Consider the following 20980-nt stretch of genomic DNA (forward strand, 5'->3'; position numbering starts at 1 on the left):
ACTATGGAAATCAAAATGACATTTCAGTATTCTATATTTGTTTGTTTGTTTGTTTTTTATTTACTTCATATCAAGTACAAGTTTGAGCATATTGAACATATTGAGCATAATAATTCAACAGAAAATTTAAAAACGTATATAAAAAGTTCTTTTTATCTTGTAAATATTTTAATTTTTATTATTTTTAAACATTCATAAACAAACGTGTCCCAGAACCATCCATCAATCTATGACAGTATACAATGTTAATGTAGATGCGATACGTTATTAATTTGTATTGACAGCTTTATGAACTGCGTACTAATTGACCGAGTTTTAAATACTTCACAATTATTTTATTCGGCTTTTTATCCACCAGTACTAAATAGTTTTAGCCAGTTCACTCCCCCGTCGTTTGTTTATTCTGGGCAATAAATAGCAGGGTTGAATCTCTTCGCCCGTATTACTTAGCCGGCACATAACATGCCATACGCTCACAAACATAAATATACCAAGAATCGCACACACGTACATACATAGTGCCTACGTTATCTTTTCTATTCACTTATCTCCATACTATTGCGCCTTTCTATTGTCGCACATAACCTTCCAGGATTTAAAATTGCTTTTGTCTATAATTTATTCGGCAGATATTTATCTTAAAAAAAACGAAATGAGGCAGATTACCAGAATGAACTTTTTTTGTTGTTTTATTTTATAATAAAGAAAGTAGCCTATTTAAATAGCCATAGAAGCTTCAATTAATTGTATTACTCAGTTCTTGTTTATTTTTAATCCAGTTTCTGTTACCTTTGTCTGGTCGTGATTCCAACTTTTTATATAGGTAATGAATTGCAAAATTAAAACGCCGATAATATGCAATCAGTAGCAGGCATATAACTATAATTCCGATAAGCTATACCCCAATACACAACATGTGAATGAGCGTCAGTGCATAAACCGAGAGCAGTTGTCAGAACGAAGGAATGAAGTATTCTTGTTTATATTCATCCCATATTCTTCCACACTTGAAATCGGTTGCCCGTTACTCCACACCCATTAGGTATTTCAAATCCCATTAATTCCATGTTTCCTGGTGGCATGTTTTAAAATAAATACATAATTTTTTCAAATATAAACATATATAGTATAATATAATGTTTAACATATCACAACTTATTGAAACATGCAATTTAGTATGACACAGATGAGCCATTATATTGTTTGAGGTAAATTTCTAACGATGTCATGGTATTTTCCTCAAACACTTTTCATAGAAATTTCTTTCGTGATCTGCTCAGATAAAAATGGCTCAAGTTTGTTTATTTGTTATAAGTAAATTAAATTTTGAAAAACGCTTTCACGATACCACATTAATTGTAAGTTTTTAAGATGTAAATAATTATATTTATATCATTCTGTGGTTTCATATAACCAAAAAGACCTGATATTTACATCATAATCTCAACAACTCTGCTTTGTCAAAATATAAACAAAAACGACTTTATCCGAATAATTTTAACGTAAATCAGGACCAATTTTATTTGCGTAGGTAGAGACATCTTCAACTGATTTTCACTGTTCACTGTGCTCTTAGAAAAACATTTTTATAATTTAAATACGTTCATCAGTGTTTCCAATATTTAGGCCAATTATCCCCCTGGGGGCACTATAAGACTCAAGTGGGTGGTAGGGAATAATACAAGGAAAGGTAAAAGACAGTACAGGCGTAGATAAAAGATTCTCTTGAATAGGCACCCTCCGTATTTGGGTCGATATCCAACACGTTTGTGATCTTATACGACTAACCCAGGATTACCCTGCAATTTGATCGTCTACCTTCGATAGAAAACACCACATACAGTAGAAGATGATAATATATAATATTATCTAATATAAAATTGAGTATATTTTAATATCATGCACACCCTCTACACTTATTTATGGTATATATAATTTGTTAATAAGTGTTATATTATAGCATTCCTATTTTTTACTTAATCTCACTTCATGTCAGGAGCACTTACATTTTCTTGTTGACACTTTGAGTAAACCCACAGTTTTATTTCTATTTGTCTTCTCTAATATAGTATGTACATACCTACTCGTATATCATTACATGGCAAAGATATTGTGAATTTTCACACTTTTAAAATTAGTTTTCTCTCATCCTATGTGTTCCATACGTTGCAAAAAATATATATAAGATTATCACTACTTTTTTATTAAAAAAATTTTTTTTGACAAATTAGGCTTTATAAATTTAGACACCTATAAATCATCCAACCAATTCCAAGTTGCGGTCGATCTATATGTCATCAGCGCAGAACTGGTGGAGTGGATGTAGCAAAAATGTAGGTATATTTTTTGCAGTAGACTAGGACTGGGCTGAAATCGTGACAATGGAAATTATAAATTATTGTATTTGAAAAAGTTTATAAAAATTTTATTAAAGTGCATTTTGTGAAAATACCTTGTAAACACATAGTACTTTATATCATAGTACTAATTACAGCAGTGAGGCACAACCTTTTTATCAGTTGTATGCGGAGCCGTAAAAACTACACGAACGTCTTGTTATACAGATGAAAATACAGTTGATTTATTTATGACCAATTATATACTTACATATATCGCACCACAATAAACTTATTACAAACACATGAAGGCATTTTACCATTACTTCACCAAATATTTTGTTTTTGTTTTAATGCTTATTTCATTTAATTGATGGGCCGCATTAAATGGCACGACGTGTTGTACACCACTGGTTTACTTCGACCAAAAATTATGTAACAACAAAAAATCTACAAACTTATCGTCAAACTAACCCCTTGCTCGCTGTCTTGAGTTATTGGATAGCACCGTCTTGGGAAAACTTTGAGTGGTAGGTTAGGTACAAAAAAATGCTCAATTGTGATAGATCACATCGTGTGTTAAAAACCAATTATTGACACTTTTAAAAGTATTCTCATTACCAAATTTAGTAATTGTATTAATATGTCATATCTATCCACGTCGTATTAATTATTTCACCCTATATTTTCAAAAATGATGTTTTCGTAGTCTTCAAAATAAAATTGGATTCAGAGATTTTTTCAAATTTGGAATAGAGATAGATACACAATTCGTCATATTCTATCTAACATTTTATTTTCTCTCTATGACGTACGACACCTAAATTTCTGCGCATCAACCGTTAACCTTTTCTCGAGAAACGTTTTTCCCTTTTACCCTTACGAACCCCATACAACCTCTTCTAAAAAAATGTGAATATTCACATCTTTTCACTGCATTGTCAACACGATAAGATTCTATTATTATATTTCTATTATATATTATTTTCTTACCATATCTTAAAATGGGTGATGTCTTATCTGTGGCCGGGAAATTGAATCTGTGTACATATCACTGTCTTTATTTGCATAATTGAAAATTTCTTTATAATAAACAAATTGCTATACTGCCCTTCCAATCAAGAAGGCAGTAACTTGCAAAATTTGTGAAATTGAGTTATGGATACCGTCCGTTAGATAATTTTGAAAGCTATATATTCTGTTCACTTTAAAATCAGTATTATCACTAACGACACCCACGGTGGCCGCGCGGCTTAAGCGTTGGACTATCACGCCGTGGGTCCCAGGTTCGAATCCTGGGTCTGGCAAGTACACATATTGTTTTTCAATTTGTTAAGTGGCTGACATCCATTTCTCGTAAAAAACATAAATCTGTTAATACAAACCTCTACTCTGTGGAGGCCCATATGATCCTATTAGGATCGGACATGGTCGGAAATGAAATGAATTATCACTAAAATACTGTTAAAATCCTTAGTGAAACAATGGACATCTGCTAAAATGATACATATTTCTTAGCAAAAAGGCAGTCATTGCAGTTACTGCTTGTTTAATATTACTTTGTTCGTATTTTAACATCCTACTAATAAAAAATATAACCTTTTTTTATTAATTCACAGTACTAAAATTTGAAAAAGAAATCAAAATATTTAATTTATCTCGAAAGTGTGTGAGAGTCAGTTACTGCCTTCTTCCTTGGAAGGGCAGTATAGAGAATTCAGTTGATTTTTAAAAATATATTTTTATAGTATGTAATCCCTCTATTTCACTCATTCACTTCGTCCAAAGTTGCCCATCAGGTGGCCATTAGATATAATTAGCATTTTATTTAAATGTGGTAATTAAATATTAATTAAAAGGTCCGCAGCGAATAGGTTTTAACCTAGTTTTGGAATGTGTATTAAAAGCGTGACTTATGTATGGGGTTAGTTTATCTCATGATATAAAAATTAGTTTTGATCACCTGTCTCAACGTGGTAACTACATTAAAAAATGATTTAAGAGATTTTAGATGTTCAAATGGATTCAAGACTCATCTGTCTTTTAAACAATTTAAAAAAAAATTGGCGATAAGAATTTTCGGTTAATACCTGTAATAAAATCGTTCAAAAATTAACGTGGAACGAAAAATTAATGGAACGTTGTCTAATCTGATTCCAATATTTAAAAAAACAAAAAAAAACTGTGGTAAATATCAGGCCCATCAATCCCGCTAATTGACACTTTTAGGGCGCCATGAAAAGTTTTACTTTATATAAAAGGCAGTGTCAGTTTTAAGTGCGTATGTTTAAGGGTATTGATAGGTTTGGTGGGCACCTTGCAACAAATTTTCTTGTGCGATAGAAAACTACCAAGTGTTAAACATACTAGTTTTTTTTATATGTACCTAATGAACACTGCACAATATGTATAATATTTCGGAATTTTTGATTCTCTATTATTGAAAATACACAATTTTGAAAAACGATTAATCTGAGAACAAGGGCACTTACCCGGATTATAAAAGGTATGAGTTCGAGTCCCACCCAGTTTTTTTTTGTATTATTTTTTCTAATACTTAACATTGCTGACTGTATCGAAGAGGACTGGAGAAAGATGGGGAGGGCTGGAGACTGGAGAGGAGCAGCCAGGGAAAGGAGCGTGTGGAGGATAATTGTAGTCTACCGGGATGTAGTGCCGAGAAAGAAAAATACTTAACATTTTGATTCTGTTTTTTAAATTCTATTTTATTGCTTAATTTGTATTTTTTTTTTGAATTATTGTTGTTTTTTTATTTTACTCATTTCTTTTCTATAAAATTACTTTTTGCTTTGTTTTTTTTTCTCTACCTTGTTTTTCTCTAATTGATTTATTTGTATTATTCTAAATATCATGTTGTGAACGTCTTGTATTAATAATTTTTTATGTGTTCAACGTGTATTTTTTTAAATAAATAAATGTTTAGAAAATTTTCCTATACTCGTATCATGTATTTTCAAAATATGTTAAACTGTTAGGGTTTTATTTGGTGTTGATTTTTTTTTACAGTCACGATTGAAACAATTATCATTGTATCGAAAACCATATTTTTTTATTTTCTGACGAAGCGATCTGCCTCATCCTATTAAAAAATAATAAGTTATTTTAAGATATTATTTAGATATCAGAATACTGTAAATTTGCAGCACATGTTGAAAAACAATACATTTTTTAAATACATAATTTTGAAAAACACTTTCTGAGAAAATATATTATAACCAATAGAAAAAATCTTTTTTGAAAAAAGTAAGTAGTAAGTGTTTTATTAAATCAAAGAAGATACCTATTACTTCAATTACTAACCGACGTCTTGGAGAAATCCGATTGCCAAAGTAGCTTGATTTAGAAGAGCGCTGATGAGTGGGTATTAAAATTGGCCAATAGTTAAAATTTATCGCAATTAGTATGTCACCACTTAGCATAGAGGTAATGCGCGGATGGGGCGTAAACCCGGGAGATGCAGGGTTCGAGTGGCTTACTTTTTTCAAAAAAGATTTTTTTTCTATTGATTATAATATATTTTCTCAGAAAGTGTTTTTCAAAATTATGTATGTTCAATAATTAGCATGGTACTCGTACATTCTTAAATCTTGTGAATTATTCGTTGAATAAAAGAAATAGTTAATTATAATACATTTTTTAAATTATATTGCAGTAATTTCGTAATATTATTAATGATTTTTTATGTTACGATTCTTACTACCAGTTCGCAATCGGTATCATATTTTAACGACCAGTTTGTGCGAACCGGCTAAATGACATCACTAGTTACACTTTGTTACATATTTGATAAATATAACTTGGGACGTGTCTCTCCGAAAATATTTGGTGACTTATGAATTATTCATGCAGACGTTACGTTACTTTCGACGGGTGGAAATATTTTTCTGTTTCAGCACCTCTAGGAATTGTTTTCATGGTGAATTGTTAACTCCGTGTCTCGTGCACGTCAAATGCAAAGTAGACGAAAATATGGAAAAGAAATCCGAATGCAGGGATTGTTAACAAAAGAATATTCATATTTTTTACCATGTCCGATACCTAAGAAGATCATCATATTATAGAGCCTCCACATAGTGGAAGTTTGTATTAACAGTTTTTTGATTTTAGGACAAAAAGATGTTGCCACTTTCTCAACCTATTACGTCTACCTATACTCTAACTCAAACACAAATAATTGAAAAACAAGACATTTGTCAGACCTAAGATTGTAACCTGGGACTTACGACGTTGTAGGCCGACGCTTAAGCCACCCGACCATCGCGGGCAATACCATATTTACAAATATTTACGTTAAAAATAACAGACCTCGACTTTTCTCATAAATTTACATTTAAACTTAGGTTCCTACTTACATTATCATGACTATTCTTAGACAGAATTTGTATCCATAACTCCGAAATTATCATTTTCTCCCAGTTTTAAATGAGATTCACTAATGCGCCGGCTAGACAGCAGCGACTTGCCTGCCCGGTATAGGCTTTTACAGCGCTTTTTGGTTTACGCGAGCTTCAGTTTTCCCGTCCATACACGCGGGCTTCCCGATACAAACCGGTTTGCGCAGGTAAGCTTGTCGTTAAGCATGAGCGTCTAGCCGGCACTTAACACTGAGTCTTAACGCATTTTTATCTTCCTTATTAAGATTACGTAGACAATGGAATAATTTCTACAATATTAAAAATGAAATTGCAATTAGTAGAAAAGTTTAAATTAGAATAGTGGATAAATTATTATTCTGTATATATTGACAAAAATCATGTTAATAGGGTAGAATAATAATTTATTTATTTATAATATTTATAAATATTTGTACCCGATGCAACGAGAAATCACTAATTTTCTTCAAGTTTCAGAATTATCGTTCATTAAATTATATTATTTCGGATGATAATCGCGTAAAAGCTAATCCCGATAATTTAATTGTTTTGGGATCAAGAAAACAAACAGGATCCCGGAATTGCAATTTGCAAACCCTAAGCCTGGCGTCATAAAAAAAATAAGACAAATAAAAACGATAAAGTCGCAATGGCTTCATAACATTTACATATTTGGAATATTAACACCTTCTATTTTAGAAGAGACATTGAAGAACGTTACATCATGAAATTTTAAATACGGAAGGAAAATCCATCAGCCATAATAAAAATAATACGTTTGTTTTAATGAGACTGGAATATGTCACCCCAAATATCACTATGATTGTTGAAGTTAATGAAAAGAAAGAATCATTTTTCTTGAATTTCATCCTGTTTTTTAATATCTATCAAAATCTTAATCATGGTATCTCAAATTGGGCACTAGATTAAATTTTGGGGAGCTATGTTGGCACCAGGGGCGGTAGCGTGTCCGAAAATTTGTACATATGCAGTTCGCCGTATCACAATAAGTGAAATGTTGTATTGGAAATATATGGTCGTATATTAAAATCCGTCCAACCTCTTTGGATCGTATAATACTGAGATAAAATTCATGTCTAAACAAAACATGGTTCTTGGCTTGCAGGAAGCTAGCGGCAAACAAATTTTGAAAATAGCCGATATACTGTTATACTCTACAGAGTAGAAGTTTGTATTAACAGATTTTGTTTTTTACGAGAAATGGATGTCAGCCACTTGCTCAACCTATTAGGTCCATACCCTGACTCACACACAAATTGAAAAACAATATGCGTACTTGCCAGGCCCAGGATTCGAACCTGAGACCCACGGCGTGATAGTCCAACGCTTAAGCCTCGCGGCCACCGTGGGGGTTTAGTTTAGTTTTACTGATTATTTGTTAGGTTAGGTTAGGTGAAGTTATGTTAGGTTAGATTAGGTTAGATAAGGTATATTATTGTCTGAAATGCTCCATGAACAAGTCGTAATTTTTTCATCTCGGTGGTATAAGGCGGTCATCTCTTTCCGATAAGAAAGCTCACGGCAAACTGTGTAACGGTGAAATGTAATACCTACGTATAATTTACACGTAACCAGGTGGTAGAGAGCGTTGAATAGCAACTGGAAAATAATTATTCCATTAAAAATTATCATATTTAATTGAACGTAGATTTAGTGCGGTCACAGGTATTTTGACTAAAAACGGAAACCAACTGCAAATAGTTGACAGATATAGAGCCTGAAATAATACAAATTACTGATAGCATAGGCCTAGACACATCATACTTTTAAATAAATGTTACTAATTTGATTACTAATTATAGTGAGCAATTTAATATTTTTGTATACAATTATTTAATTTTTGTTAGCTATTTAATTTTAATAGATATTTTTCAATTCCAAGTTTTATTTCGAAACTATTTTTTTGAAATTCAAAATTAACACATTCAGTTTATTACTAAATAAAATATTATGGATTAAATTTTCCTAAGGGCGCACTGAAATGGGGATGTTGAGCCAAAAAATACGATTTTACGTCTTTTAGTAAAAAGATCTAATATTCCATCAAAACATTATGAGAAGATGAATTTAAATATTTTTTAAAAATGTCAACAAATAGAATAAACGGCTAAAATTTAATCTAAACTCAATATATACATATCCTTATCGTATGAAGATAATGTTTGTATTATAATATGGGTATCTAGATAATTTAACCTGTTTTAGTAAATTGAACGACTTTTTATCTGTTTAAACGATGAACACAATCATCTTTACTAGTTACTAAAAGTTTTAGCGCTAATCTACAATATAGAAACCGTAATGATATATTATAGTATAATGATATGCAAGTGAAACTTTAAAATGATCTTTCATAATAATGTACCTTCATACTCTATCTCAGTGGACAAGTAAATTATGCCCTGCAGTTTTAGAGCCATTGTTCTACGCGGGAAACAGGCAAACTTGCAATATACATTGGAGCAAAGTTTTATGTTTTGTCTGAGTCACATTTTTAGGATCATTTCTTTATAGTAAAACTTTGTCTTTGGTGGTTATACGGAATGATTTACAGACTAATTAATAAACTTTCAAGAGTGGCAGAAGAAAAGCTTTTTAAAAGTCTTTTTCAGACAGATTTTTGTCTTGCAAACATTTATCTAGAAACCAATTTCATCACAAAACTTTTAATAAAGTAATTTTTTGGTGATCAACTCTTGTCATATTTTAATAAATATCTAGAAAGCATTATTATCATTGTATGTGATAAATAAAGACATAATCCAACACATTAGCTAAATGCGTATCAATTGAATCAATAAACTGAAATACGTTGAATTATATAAAAGGTTAGATGCATCTATATACTTATACGCGGCATAAATGTGAACTCTGCCATTCTTGGTGGGGTTAGCTTGTGTGTCTCTGATAATTACCTTAGGAATCGAGGGCATCCTTTGTTTGTTCTCCCACGGTGCAGAACTAACCTGCCATTAGTAACGCCAATTGGGAGGGCAATAACCATGTTTAATGAAATCGCTTCGGATATTGATATATTCCACTTACGTGAGGGTGAATTTAGGTGGACGTTGTTTTATAAGTTTTTAAGATAGGGTCTATCAAAGTTCACTCTGTGTGCTTCCATCTACTTTTACATTGTTATTTTATTTTATTTCTTTTCTTATTTTATTTCTTATTTTATTACCTATTGTATTATTAACTCATACTTCTCAGTATTTTAATTTTTTTTAAATTATAAACACTTATTTTTTGTCATGTCGTGAACGCTTTGAATTTATAATTTGTTATGTTCATTATATGTAAAATAAATAAATTTGATTTGATTTGATTTGATTTGATCTATACTTACACTCCAAATTTTTATTATATTAATTTAAAAAAAACACTATTTATAAAATATGAAATGTGGGCCAAGTCTGGCTTAGATAATGAGATATTATCACTTAACTAGGTGGATGGATACATTATGTATAATATTGATTTATTTCATATTATACGTAGCAAGATCACAGCAGCTCGGTATAAAATATTATTCACATGTAAGTAGAGTTGAGTATTTCCCGAAAAATCTTAATCTCTAGATTCGGGATTTCCAGAAAAGAATTCTCGGGAATTCTCGAGATATCGGGAAATTAAAAAAAACTGTAATCAGTGTAAAAACAGACAAATTCCAAAAAAATATGATTTTTTTTATTTATGTAAGAAGACAAACAAAATAAGAGTAGGAAAACAAAAATAATTAAAAACATTACGTATTAAAATGGAATTTCAAAAAACACAGACTGTCAATCGCAGCGTCTGACAATCGCGTACGCTTTTGAGACACAAAATTCCCTGATGTTGCAAAAATTGCGCTCATTTTGAGTTGACGTTGGCTTAATTGTGTTAAATGCCCCGTCATCAGTCTTTGAACGTTTTGTGTTTTCTGTCCACTTTTTTCATGTCGAAAATCGTTTTTTTTTTCAATTAAGATCTGGGATTTTCCGAAATGTTAAAAATTTCAATTCTTGAGATTCGGGAAGGAAAATCTTACTCGAGAATTCCCTTCGGGAAATTCCCGTAACCCAACTCTACATGTAAGTATAATTTATTGTATTTAGACCATTCAAACCCAAAAACGTTTTCTTAGAACCGTGGGAGACGCTCACTTCGACAGCTAGTGCCAACAACCTAAAGAAATCCATGTTCGATGCCGTGGTAGTATAATATTATAATCATGATATCGCCATAATAGCTTCCTTGGCTCTTTTATTAGTTATGATAATTCATTTTTTATGATTTTTCCGAGGCTTTGACTGCGACTCCCTGTCATATCGCCTCGTCTCATCTTGAAGAGGATCCGCCGGTCAGGACCTCCCTCTAATTCTGTTAAAGAACTTTACAATTCTACCAAGCTCTTCCGTTCTACCCACCGCCAGGGCACATTTCAATTAAAGCGCATTCTCAAAGATATCCGCAAATCGCAGCTGTACTATGTGTCATTCATTATTAGGACATTGTACTGCTTTATGTACAATGTCCTCTAAAACACCATATTCTTCGCAGAGCTGCGAATCGTTTGTTCCCATGAGAAAATCAAATCTTTTACCAATTGTGTATCCTGTTGTTATTCTTAGTAACAGTGTAAGCTCATTTCTCTTCAAAGGAGACTCCACAAACCAGGGCACCCAGCGTGGGTAAGGTAAAATAGACATACTCCATTTCCCCTCTGCTAGGGATGTCCTGTGGTGAATATCTACCCACATGCTTTGGTACATTTTCATTTAAAAAAATGTTTTATAGTCCAAATGAAATCGTATTGATGTTAGTAATGGTGATTGATGCATGGAGATTTTGATGAGTATTTTTTTAATATTATTTACTTACTTAAATAATTTTCTCATTGCCTTACAAAAATATTTATGAATATCTTATCACGTCTTGCTGACAATATTTTAGGTATTTTAATACTATTATTACCTTTACGTAATGCTGTTAATACAAAATTTAATTTCCTTTACTGATTAAATTATACACATAATATGACCAGACGATTGAATGCAAGCAATTGTATTAATCATCGGAACTTTCCAGTGAAAATACGCAGAACTCCGGTGTACACGTACGTTATCGGTTATTATAGCAAATATAAACACAATAAACTCGTGGGCTTCCTGGGAAATGTCAATACAAACGGTCATTTGATCGTTCTGCATACACTGCTGCTCTAAAAAATAATAAAGAAGGAAATAACTGTCATTCAATAACTTATGTTTATAGAATTTCCTTTTACGCTTAAGTCAAGTCCATAATAATTATGGTTTTTTGTACTTATCTTCATAAGATTAATAATTATTATAACTCTCTAAAGCAAAAAAGAGTTTTTTTTCTAGTGGTTACATATTAATTTCTCAGAATTGTTTTCAAAGCATGTTTGTTTAATGAAAGAATAAAAACAGCATATTTCAAACTATTATTAAAACCATTGCACATATTTAGCTTTCGACAATAATTATAAAACAAATTTGTAGAATTCAATTTAATTATTACATTTTTTTTAAATTTAATCCCAGTTTATAAATACATAATATATTTAGTCGGTCTGGATAAAGATCACTGCATTATTTTTTCTTGTACATATATATAATGCTTTCACGTAGATTCACCGTATCATATTTTGTTTTAAAAACAATACTTAGTCGCCTTTATTTATTCAACTAATGTGCTTTGAACCCATAATCTATGATCGAAATCTTACCTGTATTTCATTGTGAGAGAAAATAATTGTTACTTGTTACTTTTTCATTCTACATATTAATATACCTACCTATATATTTTGTTCAACTTGTGAAACAATAGTTCCATTAATTTCTTTAATAATGTTAACTGTCAATAATTTATGGTGGAAATTCATTATAATAAAATTATTAATAATTCTTTGTCAGTATAGTGCATACCTACTATAATAATACATTATAACAGTATAGTATATAATAAAATCCTAATATTGTATATTCTAAAATAATGTTAACGTTTTCATATTATTGTGTTACAATAATATGACAGTAGAATAATTCGAAGAATAAATTAGTAAACCAATCTTTATAAATACAAGTAGGTAAAAATCATTCAAATTTCTATAAATAAACATTTTTTGACTGCGTCTCTATAAATAAATGATAAAAATAAATAGCTAAAATATGTTAGGTATTTTAAGTCAGTTTAGATGTTTATTTATAATTATATTTTTCAGAAGTAAACGAAAAATGTACCTTTCTACCTATTTTAGTCCATTGTTAATTATCATTAGGTTGTATAAGAATCATATTTCTGCTTGCGCATAATAGCTTCTAATTTGAGTAATTTAAGATTATTGCATCTTTTGTTCAATATAAAGTATGTTGGTTAACAATTCGTTTTGACCACGAAACCCTTAATGTATAAAATATTACGGAATCCGAGATGTATTTTTATATAAAATATTTAGTTTTCATGATGTCATGAGTATCATTCGTAAATATATAGTTTTAATGCTATACCATCGTTGGATAAACGACTTGTGCCCGAAAATTTGTACGTATGCAGTTACCCGTAATACAGTTCATCGTGAGACGTTGTATCAAAAATAGATGATCGTATATTATTGAAATCAATTTCTTGCCCAAATAAACCAATTACGAATAAAGTACGTAATAAAAAACACCGGAAAACAAGGGAAATACAGAAGAAAATAGGTAGGTAAGTAAATTCGAAATCCAATCATATTCTATAATTTATATAAAATTCTGGTAGATTCTCATATCACGTCATACATACCTATCAAATATCTAATTATAATTACAAACATAACGTGATACCAATAAATATCAAATTAATATTCTTATTGAATCTAATAAAATTGAATCTGTACTGTGTGTAATGCTCCACAAACAACGTGTATTTTTTTCTCAATGCTATACGAGAATCTATATCCAGTAAGACAACTCACTATAAACTGTGCTACGGCGAAATGTAATACGTACAATTTACATGTAACCAAACGACACGATGTTTCATAATGCTAACCGATTTGGTTGTAAAAGTTGTATTTTTCTTGAAATATTTATTATTTTGTGAATGTATTAAATAAACATAATAATATATTATATTTATTTTACATAAGTTGGAACAAATATCAAATGCCTTATTCTTAAATCTTTTGTATTAGGTACCTGTTCATGGAATAAAAATTAGTTTAATTATTTCTATATTGAATATATGTATATCGTATATTGAATTATTATCTTATTGCTTATGTATTAACTACCTGTATAAAACTTTATTAAAAGTAATATTGTGTATTCTTTTATCTTTTTCATGTTGCAAACGCCCTTTCTCCAAAACAATGGATAACGGTTTCGAATACCGCACCTGGTGAAATTTCATATTTTAAAATTAATAAAAATGTATTTGATCCAAAACAAAGTCCTGATGAATGATGGAAAACCATTCTTCGTTTTTTAAAAAATCTCTTTATAATTTATATTTAATCATAGACAAGAAGTTATTATCTGCATTATGGATAAAAAAGTTAAATTACATTTTATTAATAATTACCTACTGCATAAAATTAGCAATAAGCATTTTTTTAAGACTGCTCTACAGCGGAGGTAACTTTTGTATTATGTGCGCAGTGGTCATATCAAGATTATTGTCTCTGGAAAATTGACACTTCTGTCAGTGTCATCTTAAAAGTTCTCGTCACATTGTTTGCCCTTTTGATCCGGAGACCCGCGTGTCAAAAATGCGCCCGCAATAAATCACTTTCGGTCAGCCCCATCAAAAGAGCAAAGACAAGAAAGTTATGGCTCCCACTCGGATCGTGTGTGAGGAATTTTTCATGCACTTTCCCGAAAGAAAGAAATCTCCTCTGTGACCCGCCATCGCTCAAACGGAAAACGCCATTTTCGGGGGGACGCACACGACGTGAATATCTTTTGAAGTTTTAAAAAATGGCGAGAGTATCCGCAGCAGAAAAAAACATCCTTTAACGGTTTCGCGACGATGTTTGTCTACAAAATACAGAGCCGAAACGTGTTGGGAATTTTTATTTGAACGTTGTTTTGATTTATCAAACAATGATATCACTTTAATGGACCATAACTAATGCAAATTTTTCAGCAACGGAGATAAAAAAATATTTGCATGTTTTTAAATGGCAGTTTAATACAGGAAGAATTTAATAAATTTTACCCCCAACATTACCCATTTCGTTTTCAGTGATTAGTTTAAAAAACACCAACAGTGGGGAATTCATACAAGTAAATATATTACTTAAGTTTAAACGTTTTTACAAATCGCCGTTGAGCTTAAACCTCTGATGTGATAATAAGTATGTCAAAATATATATTTTTACATTTTCTGTTGCTTTATATCCCGTTTACGCGTGCATAGATTTACTTTACTGCTGCCAATACGTATATCAATAAAATTCGATTGCAAGACTGCACCCATATAATTTTTACTCGATAGTTACAAATTACACGCTATCTACGGATGTGCAGTAGAACAATAATACGAAATTGTGTGTCAAAACAGTTATTAGCGCGATAGTTTAATTTCCATAATTAACATCCATGGACGAAATGCTTTTGAGATATCGTGAACATTATAATATTATTTAAGTTACTGCTAAGCCTGTACTACGAGTACCCACTTAAAATATGCAGAATACACTGCATTTACATTGAATTCGTTACTTACTATTATAGCGCCTGTACACGTTTTTACTGGCAGCAATAGTGTGTATTTTAAACTATCGTGACATTAACTGTTTACACATAAAAGTGCTGACTGTCTCTCCAATCTCATTCTTCAAGAGCAAGCGAGACGCAATGTTGTCATTTTATGGTACTATTTGACAGGTCGTAAAAATCGTTTAACCTCAAAATGAGTCTCTGCGTATGTAGTTCGTTTTTTCGCCTTCAGGTTCGCCACTATCGTTCTACTGCGCAGGCGCATCAATCCAACTGTCGCATGAAAATTCAGAAGCTTCCGAACTTTTTTTATTCATGCATGCAATCTTGTAACTTGCATGACATTAAGTGTTTACACGTGCATTTTTTGTTATGGCCGTTATAATACGTACCAGTAGTTAATCCATGTGTAAACGGGGTATCAGATTTTATCACATTTACATTTACCATAAGTGTGAAACTAGAAATTTTATTCGATTTAAAACTAAAATTTCACGGCATAGCCATGGCATGGCTACTTCAAACCTACGTAAAGGTTAGACAAACACGGTCTTAAATAAGCAGCTACATTGTTTCGTTTCACTGAATTCTCTTAGGTCTCAATTTAACGAAGCGTGTGTGTGTTTTGTTATGTTAACAAACCTACTTTAGATGTTAAGAGACAACTCATTATAATGTATCTCTTGTTTTTGCTGTCAAATAAACATCACAGACCTGCCAACCGCTGTGATCAGGTATTGTTAATGTATGAACTGCAGTCGCTATTTCATAAAATGATAGTAGCTTTAGGAAAAAGATTGTGCATAGAATTAGTTGTCATGTAATAGAATAATGTAATCCATGATCTGCCCAATGGAGTCGGTCAAAATTTACATCTGAGACGATAGAAGTGTTACATCATGTTACAATGCATATTATAAATCGTGGTTGTACCGTTCTGGCCTCTTTCCATCTTTCTCTCACAAGGCTTCGGAGATCTTTCTTAATAACTTTCGTTTAAATATATCCAAGTTCCTTTCATCTTTGTTTATGTTATCAATCAATAAGTCTTTATGGGCAGTATGAGGGTTTTGTATAGATGTTTCTTTTCTTTGAAAGGATACTTGATCTGAAGTATGTCTGTAAACCGTAGTAGTACCCATTTGGGATTTTTTTTATCAGTGGAATAACGTGAGAGCCATTCCATATAAAATGTGTCTAATATATTTTTATAAATTAATTATTACTTTTCAAAGTCTATCAAGTTCTTATTTTACCATTTTTTCCATCGATATGGGTGAAATATTAATAAAAAAATATACCAACTGTTTCATGTAAGGATTCCATCTAGAACTCAATAAATAAATTAACTTTTAAATTCAAAATTAGAACAGCAATCTAAAATCAAGCAATGCATAATATGACATCGATTTACCACATTAGTCTTTTAGCTAACTACGAATAGATTTGATTCATACCTACATACATGGCTCCCACAAGGGAGGTGACAAGGCTCTAGCCTGAGGGTTCAGGCTTAAGGGAGGACCCCCGGCGTAGTGGATCGATCAGCCAAGTGAGATAAACACTTATCACAAAATTCCACCAACAGCAAAAAATGTCACCTGCAGCGCTATTTCACTTCAAGCATGCTAATATTTTAAAATATGTGCTTGTGCAATGCAATTTAGAATTATCATTTGTCGATATTTAAAAACTCCATAATTCAAGTGGGTATATTAAAAAATACAAAAATCGCTATGCAATACCATAAATTTTACCTCAAACACTATTTGGAATACTCAACTTTAGATCGTCATACTGCATTTAACCTTAGCGATAGGTAGGGGGGCCCGCAGAATATTCTAGTCTGGTAACCCGCTTCAAGATGTGGGGGCTATGCCTACATTTTTTTCTGACAGTTCATAAAAACATTTCGAGTCATTAATAGTTGGTTGGCATTTTGGTATTAAACGGTAAGCAGCCAATGAGGTATCGACTGATTAGTATGGAATGGTTTTCAGCTAATAAGATTGTATATCGGGTTTCCCCAAATTAAAGGTGGGAAATGTATGATTTTCGAATGTAATAATGCCCTCATGAGCGTAGTGAAAAAATCAAAACTCATTGGCATACGCCAATAGAATTGATGTTTTCAACTATAAATAATAAATTTAGTACATGATTTAACTTATATAGTAATATTGTTGTTTAATTTAATAAAAATCATTTTTTGAAGTACTTATTCCACTTTTATTAAAATTGGAATAAGTACTACAAAAAATTGCGTTTCATTAAATTAAACAACAATACAATGCAGTTCCACCATAAATTGACAGTTAACAAAATAAAAAAAAAAACATATAATATAGTAATACTTTTTTAATTGAATTATATTTTTTATGAAACGATTGAAACTGTTATATTTATGACGAAATAGTTTATTCGATACCATAGAAATAAAAGGTAGTTATCACCTGATTATATTAACATTATTTTTCCTTTGTTACAGATTTATGTGTTGGCTTGATCAGCGTTCTGACAGACATCGTTCAGAAAACATCCATTGTTTGGGAAGCTGGTAACATAGCATGCAAGATGATAAAGTTTCTTCAGGTATGTCAAAACCTTATTCCAAGTTATATGGAATAGATTATTATTTGATCAAAGTTATTAACTATCATTAAATGAGAAATATAAAATGAGTATGTTAAAGACATTTTCATAATGAATATCAGGTTTATAATACAGAGAAAATAAATTGTTTGGATACCGCTAAAATAATAAAGTGATCATACCAACTTTTTACCATTTACGATCATACATAATTTTAAAACACATCAGAAAAATATAATGTAACCAATATAAAATATCTTTTTGGAAAAAATACGACAACCAGCGGAAGTTAAACACGCGCTCCTAGGATTCGCGTCCATGCGCTCCAACAAAGAATTTTACATTATTAAATCTTCTTAATTATTCGTTGAATTTGTTGAACACTTTATTAATGATTATGTATATTTTGTACTATATGTAATATAGGTATAGACTATTTCGACATCGATAGCTTAAAGCTTGACTAAATTACCTTTCTACTGGTTAATGAGAAGAGTTTAAATGGTGATACAAGAGACATAAATTATAATAAAAACATATTTATAATCACTACTCACGTCAGCACATACCTACCTATTTACTCGTGAATAAGAATTCAAATATCATGTAACTAGTACTAGTTTGAATGAAAATATATAAGTTACAAGCATTGTATTTCTAATATTCGATTATATCCCATCGACATGGTGTATAAAATGTTTTTATTGTTGTTTTTTTTTTTATGGTGATCAACTGTCAATTCGAGGTAGAAATGCATTGTATTAATATAATAACAAGTAACATACAACTAGTTGATGATGCCAATCTGAAACGGACAAAACCGGTCCAGAATAATATTAAAAAAGTGGAATTAGTTCTTAATATTGTGTTTTATTTTAATTATTAATATTCTTTAAATATTTTGGCCTGACTTTTCCTCCATGATTTATTAAAAAAATAAAAGTGTCATCGATAGAAGATTATAAACAGTGTAGAGTTTATAATCACAATATGTGTATCTATTTTCGAAAACCATTTAACTAACATCACCAGTGCATCTATATGCATTCAGTCTTCAGCACCAAAATTATGAATATCCTGTTAAGATAAGATTATTGAGATACACTCAAAGTAGATATTTTTTTCACGTGAATTATAGTAAATAGAGACACGTATAATATAGTTATTAGTTATAGTTCGTGAAATAAATGTATGAATATATACGGCGAACTCACAAGAATGGTTATTGTTTCTTGATATAGGATTTCAACTACTTCAAATCTTAATCATACTTTAATATTAATGAATTGATTTATTTAATCAAATTATTTATCTACAAAGTTTTTTTAAAGATCGAAAACAAACAATACATATTTATCGAAGCCTAAAGCGGTTATGTTTATGTTGATCCATTTTTGAGTGGATCTGGTGTTTCCATTTAAAAAAAAAATTTCCCATCTGTAAAAAATCACACTTTTTAATTTTAAATTGTATACTGAACTTTTCCTTACATTTTTCCATTATACAGTAATGTATTTACTTACTGTATTTTTTTTATTTCCTTCTAAAATATTGAAAAATCAATCAGATAAAGAAAAGGATATCTACGATAATGGAGACCATAACTTAAATTACTTAATCAATTTAGTATTATGTAAGTAAGTATATGTATTTCACGATAATATAAAGCTTCTTTCTAGAGAAAATAATACCGAAGGCAAATCTTTTCCAATATTTTTAAAGAACATAAAAAAATTATAGTTTACTAACTAACATTTTTTCTCTTTTCTTAAATGTTTTAATTTAATGGTTGCTTAAACCGTAATTGAAAACTGTTTTAATCTTCTAAAGAAACTATTACGTTTTTTAAAACTTGTCTACTGTGTCTTGAAACATATTAATCGTCAGACATAGCTTATTTTTTATCAACGAAAAGAATAAAAAATACAACTTTTAACGACGCTAATAATAGGTACATTTCTGTAAGAACGACAACTTTCGTTATGGTCTTTAAAACTTTTTTTTTGCTTTTTAACGTAATTATTATCAAACAACCATCAAAATTTTGCGACCCTTGTCATAATTCATAGAAACGTTAAAAATGATAACGAACTTTTTTTTCACAGAGTGCAACTTTCTTGTTCATGACGTCATATCTGAGGTTATGATATTAAGTAACAGCGTATTCTTTATCTTATCAACGTTTTAAGCCTGAAGCATTTTATTAATATCTTTACATACTTATCATGTAAGTTATACGTACACAGTTAGCCCTAAAACACTTCTTCGTGAGCCATTTTCCTTAAAACATGTGTTCGTACAGCATTTAATCAAACGACAAGATGTTCGTTGACCATTTCACCGTGGAGTATATTGTACGCATGTTATAAAATACGGGGCTAGTTTGGATACAGTAATTTTCCAATTATATTCCATGCGAATTCTATGAGCGATGTCTTTATTGGTTTTAAATAATTTAACGATTAAAATACATAAATTTATACTAGGTATACGATTATACTTGTACTTTAGTTACCTACTTACCTATTTTCTTCTGTCTTTCTGATGGTTTTATTACGTATTTTTAAGTGTTTTATTTTCATATGAATATTATAGGTTAACCGAAATAATAACATTTATTTCAATATAATAATTATTTACAGTTTACCAATAGGTACATACTTAACTGTATCCATTTCTCCTAAATACTTCATGTAGCTATCTAATTGGAACATTACTGTTTATAAACTACTGTCGTTTTTTGTAACATACGTACAATGTACTCTACGGTGAAATGTTCAACAAACAACTGATTATTTGATTAAATGCTATACGAATACATGCTTTAGGGACAACGACTCACGAAGAAGTGTCATACGGTCAATAATTGTATACGTACTAATTTCCGGAGATGAATTGCCTTTACCCATTTAATAATAATAAA

At 30.6% G+C, this 20980-nt stretch overlaps 1 protein-coding gene across 1 annotated transcript in view; it reads left to right on the forward strand.

Annotated features, from left to right (window-relative positions):
* CCAP-R (Crustacean cardioactive peptide receptor) overlaps positions 1–20980 on the forward strand; it is a 160713-nt gene that overhangs the window by 97258 nt on the left and 42475 nt on the right. The window contains exon 3 of the mRNA XM_085952454.1: positions 17954–18057. Coding sequence (XP_085808580.1) covers positions 17954–18057 — 104 coding nt within the window. The remainder of the gene's footprint in view (positions 1–17953; positions 18058–20980) is intronic.

This window comes from Rhyacophila brunnea, unplaced genomic scaffold, assembly GCF_057557595.1.
Source record: "Rhyacophila brunnea isolate RB1 unplaced genomic scaffold, BYU_Rbru_1.0 scaffold_3, whole genome shotgun sequence".
Lineage (NCBI taxonomy): Eukaryota > Metazoa > Arthropoda > Insecta > Trichoptera > Rhyacophilidae > Rhyacophila > Rhyacophila brunnea.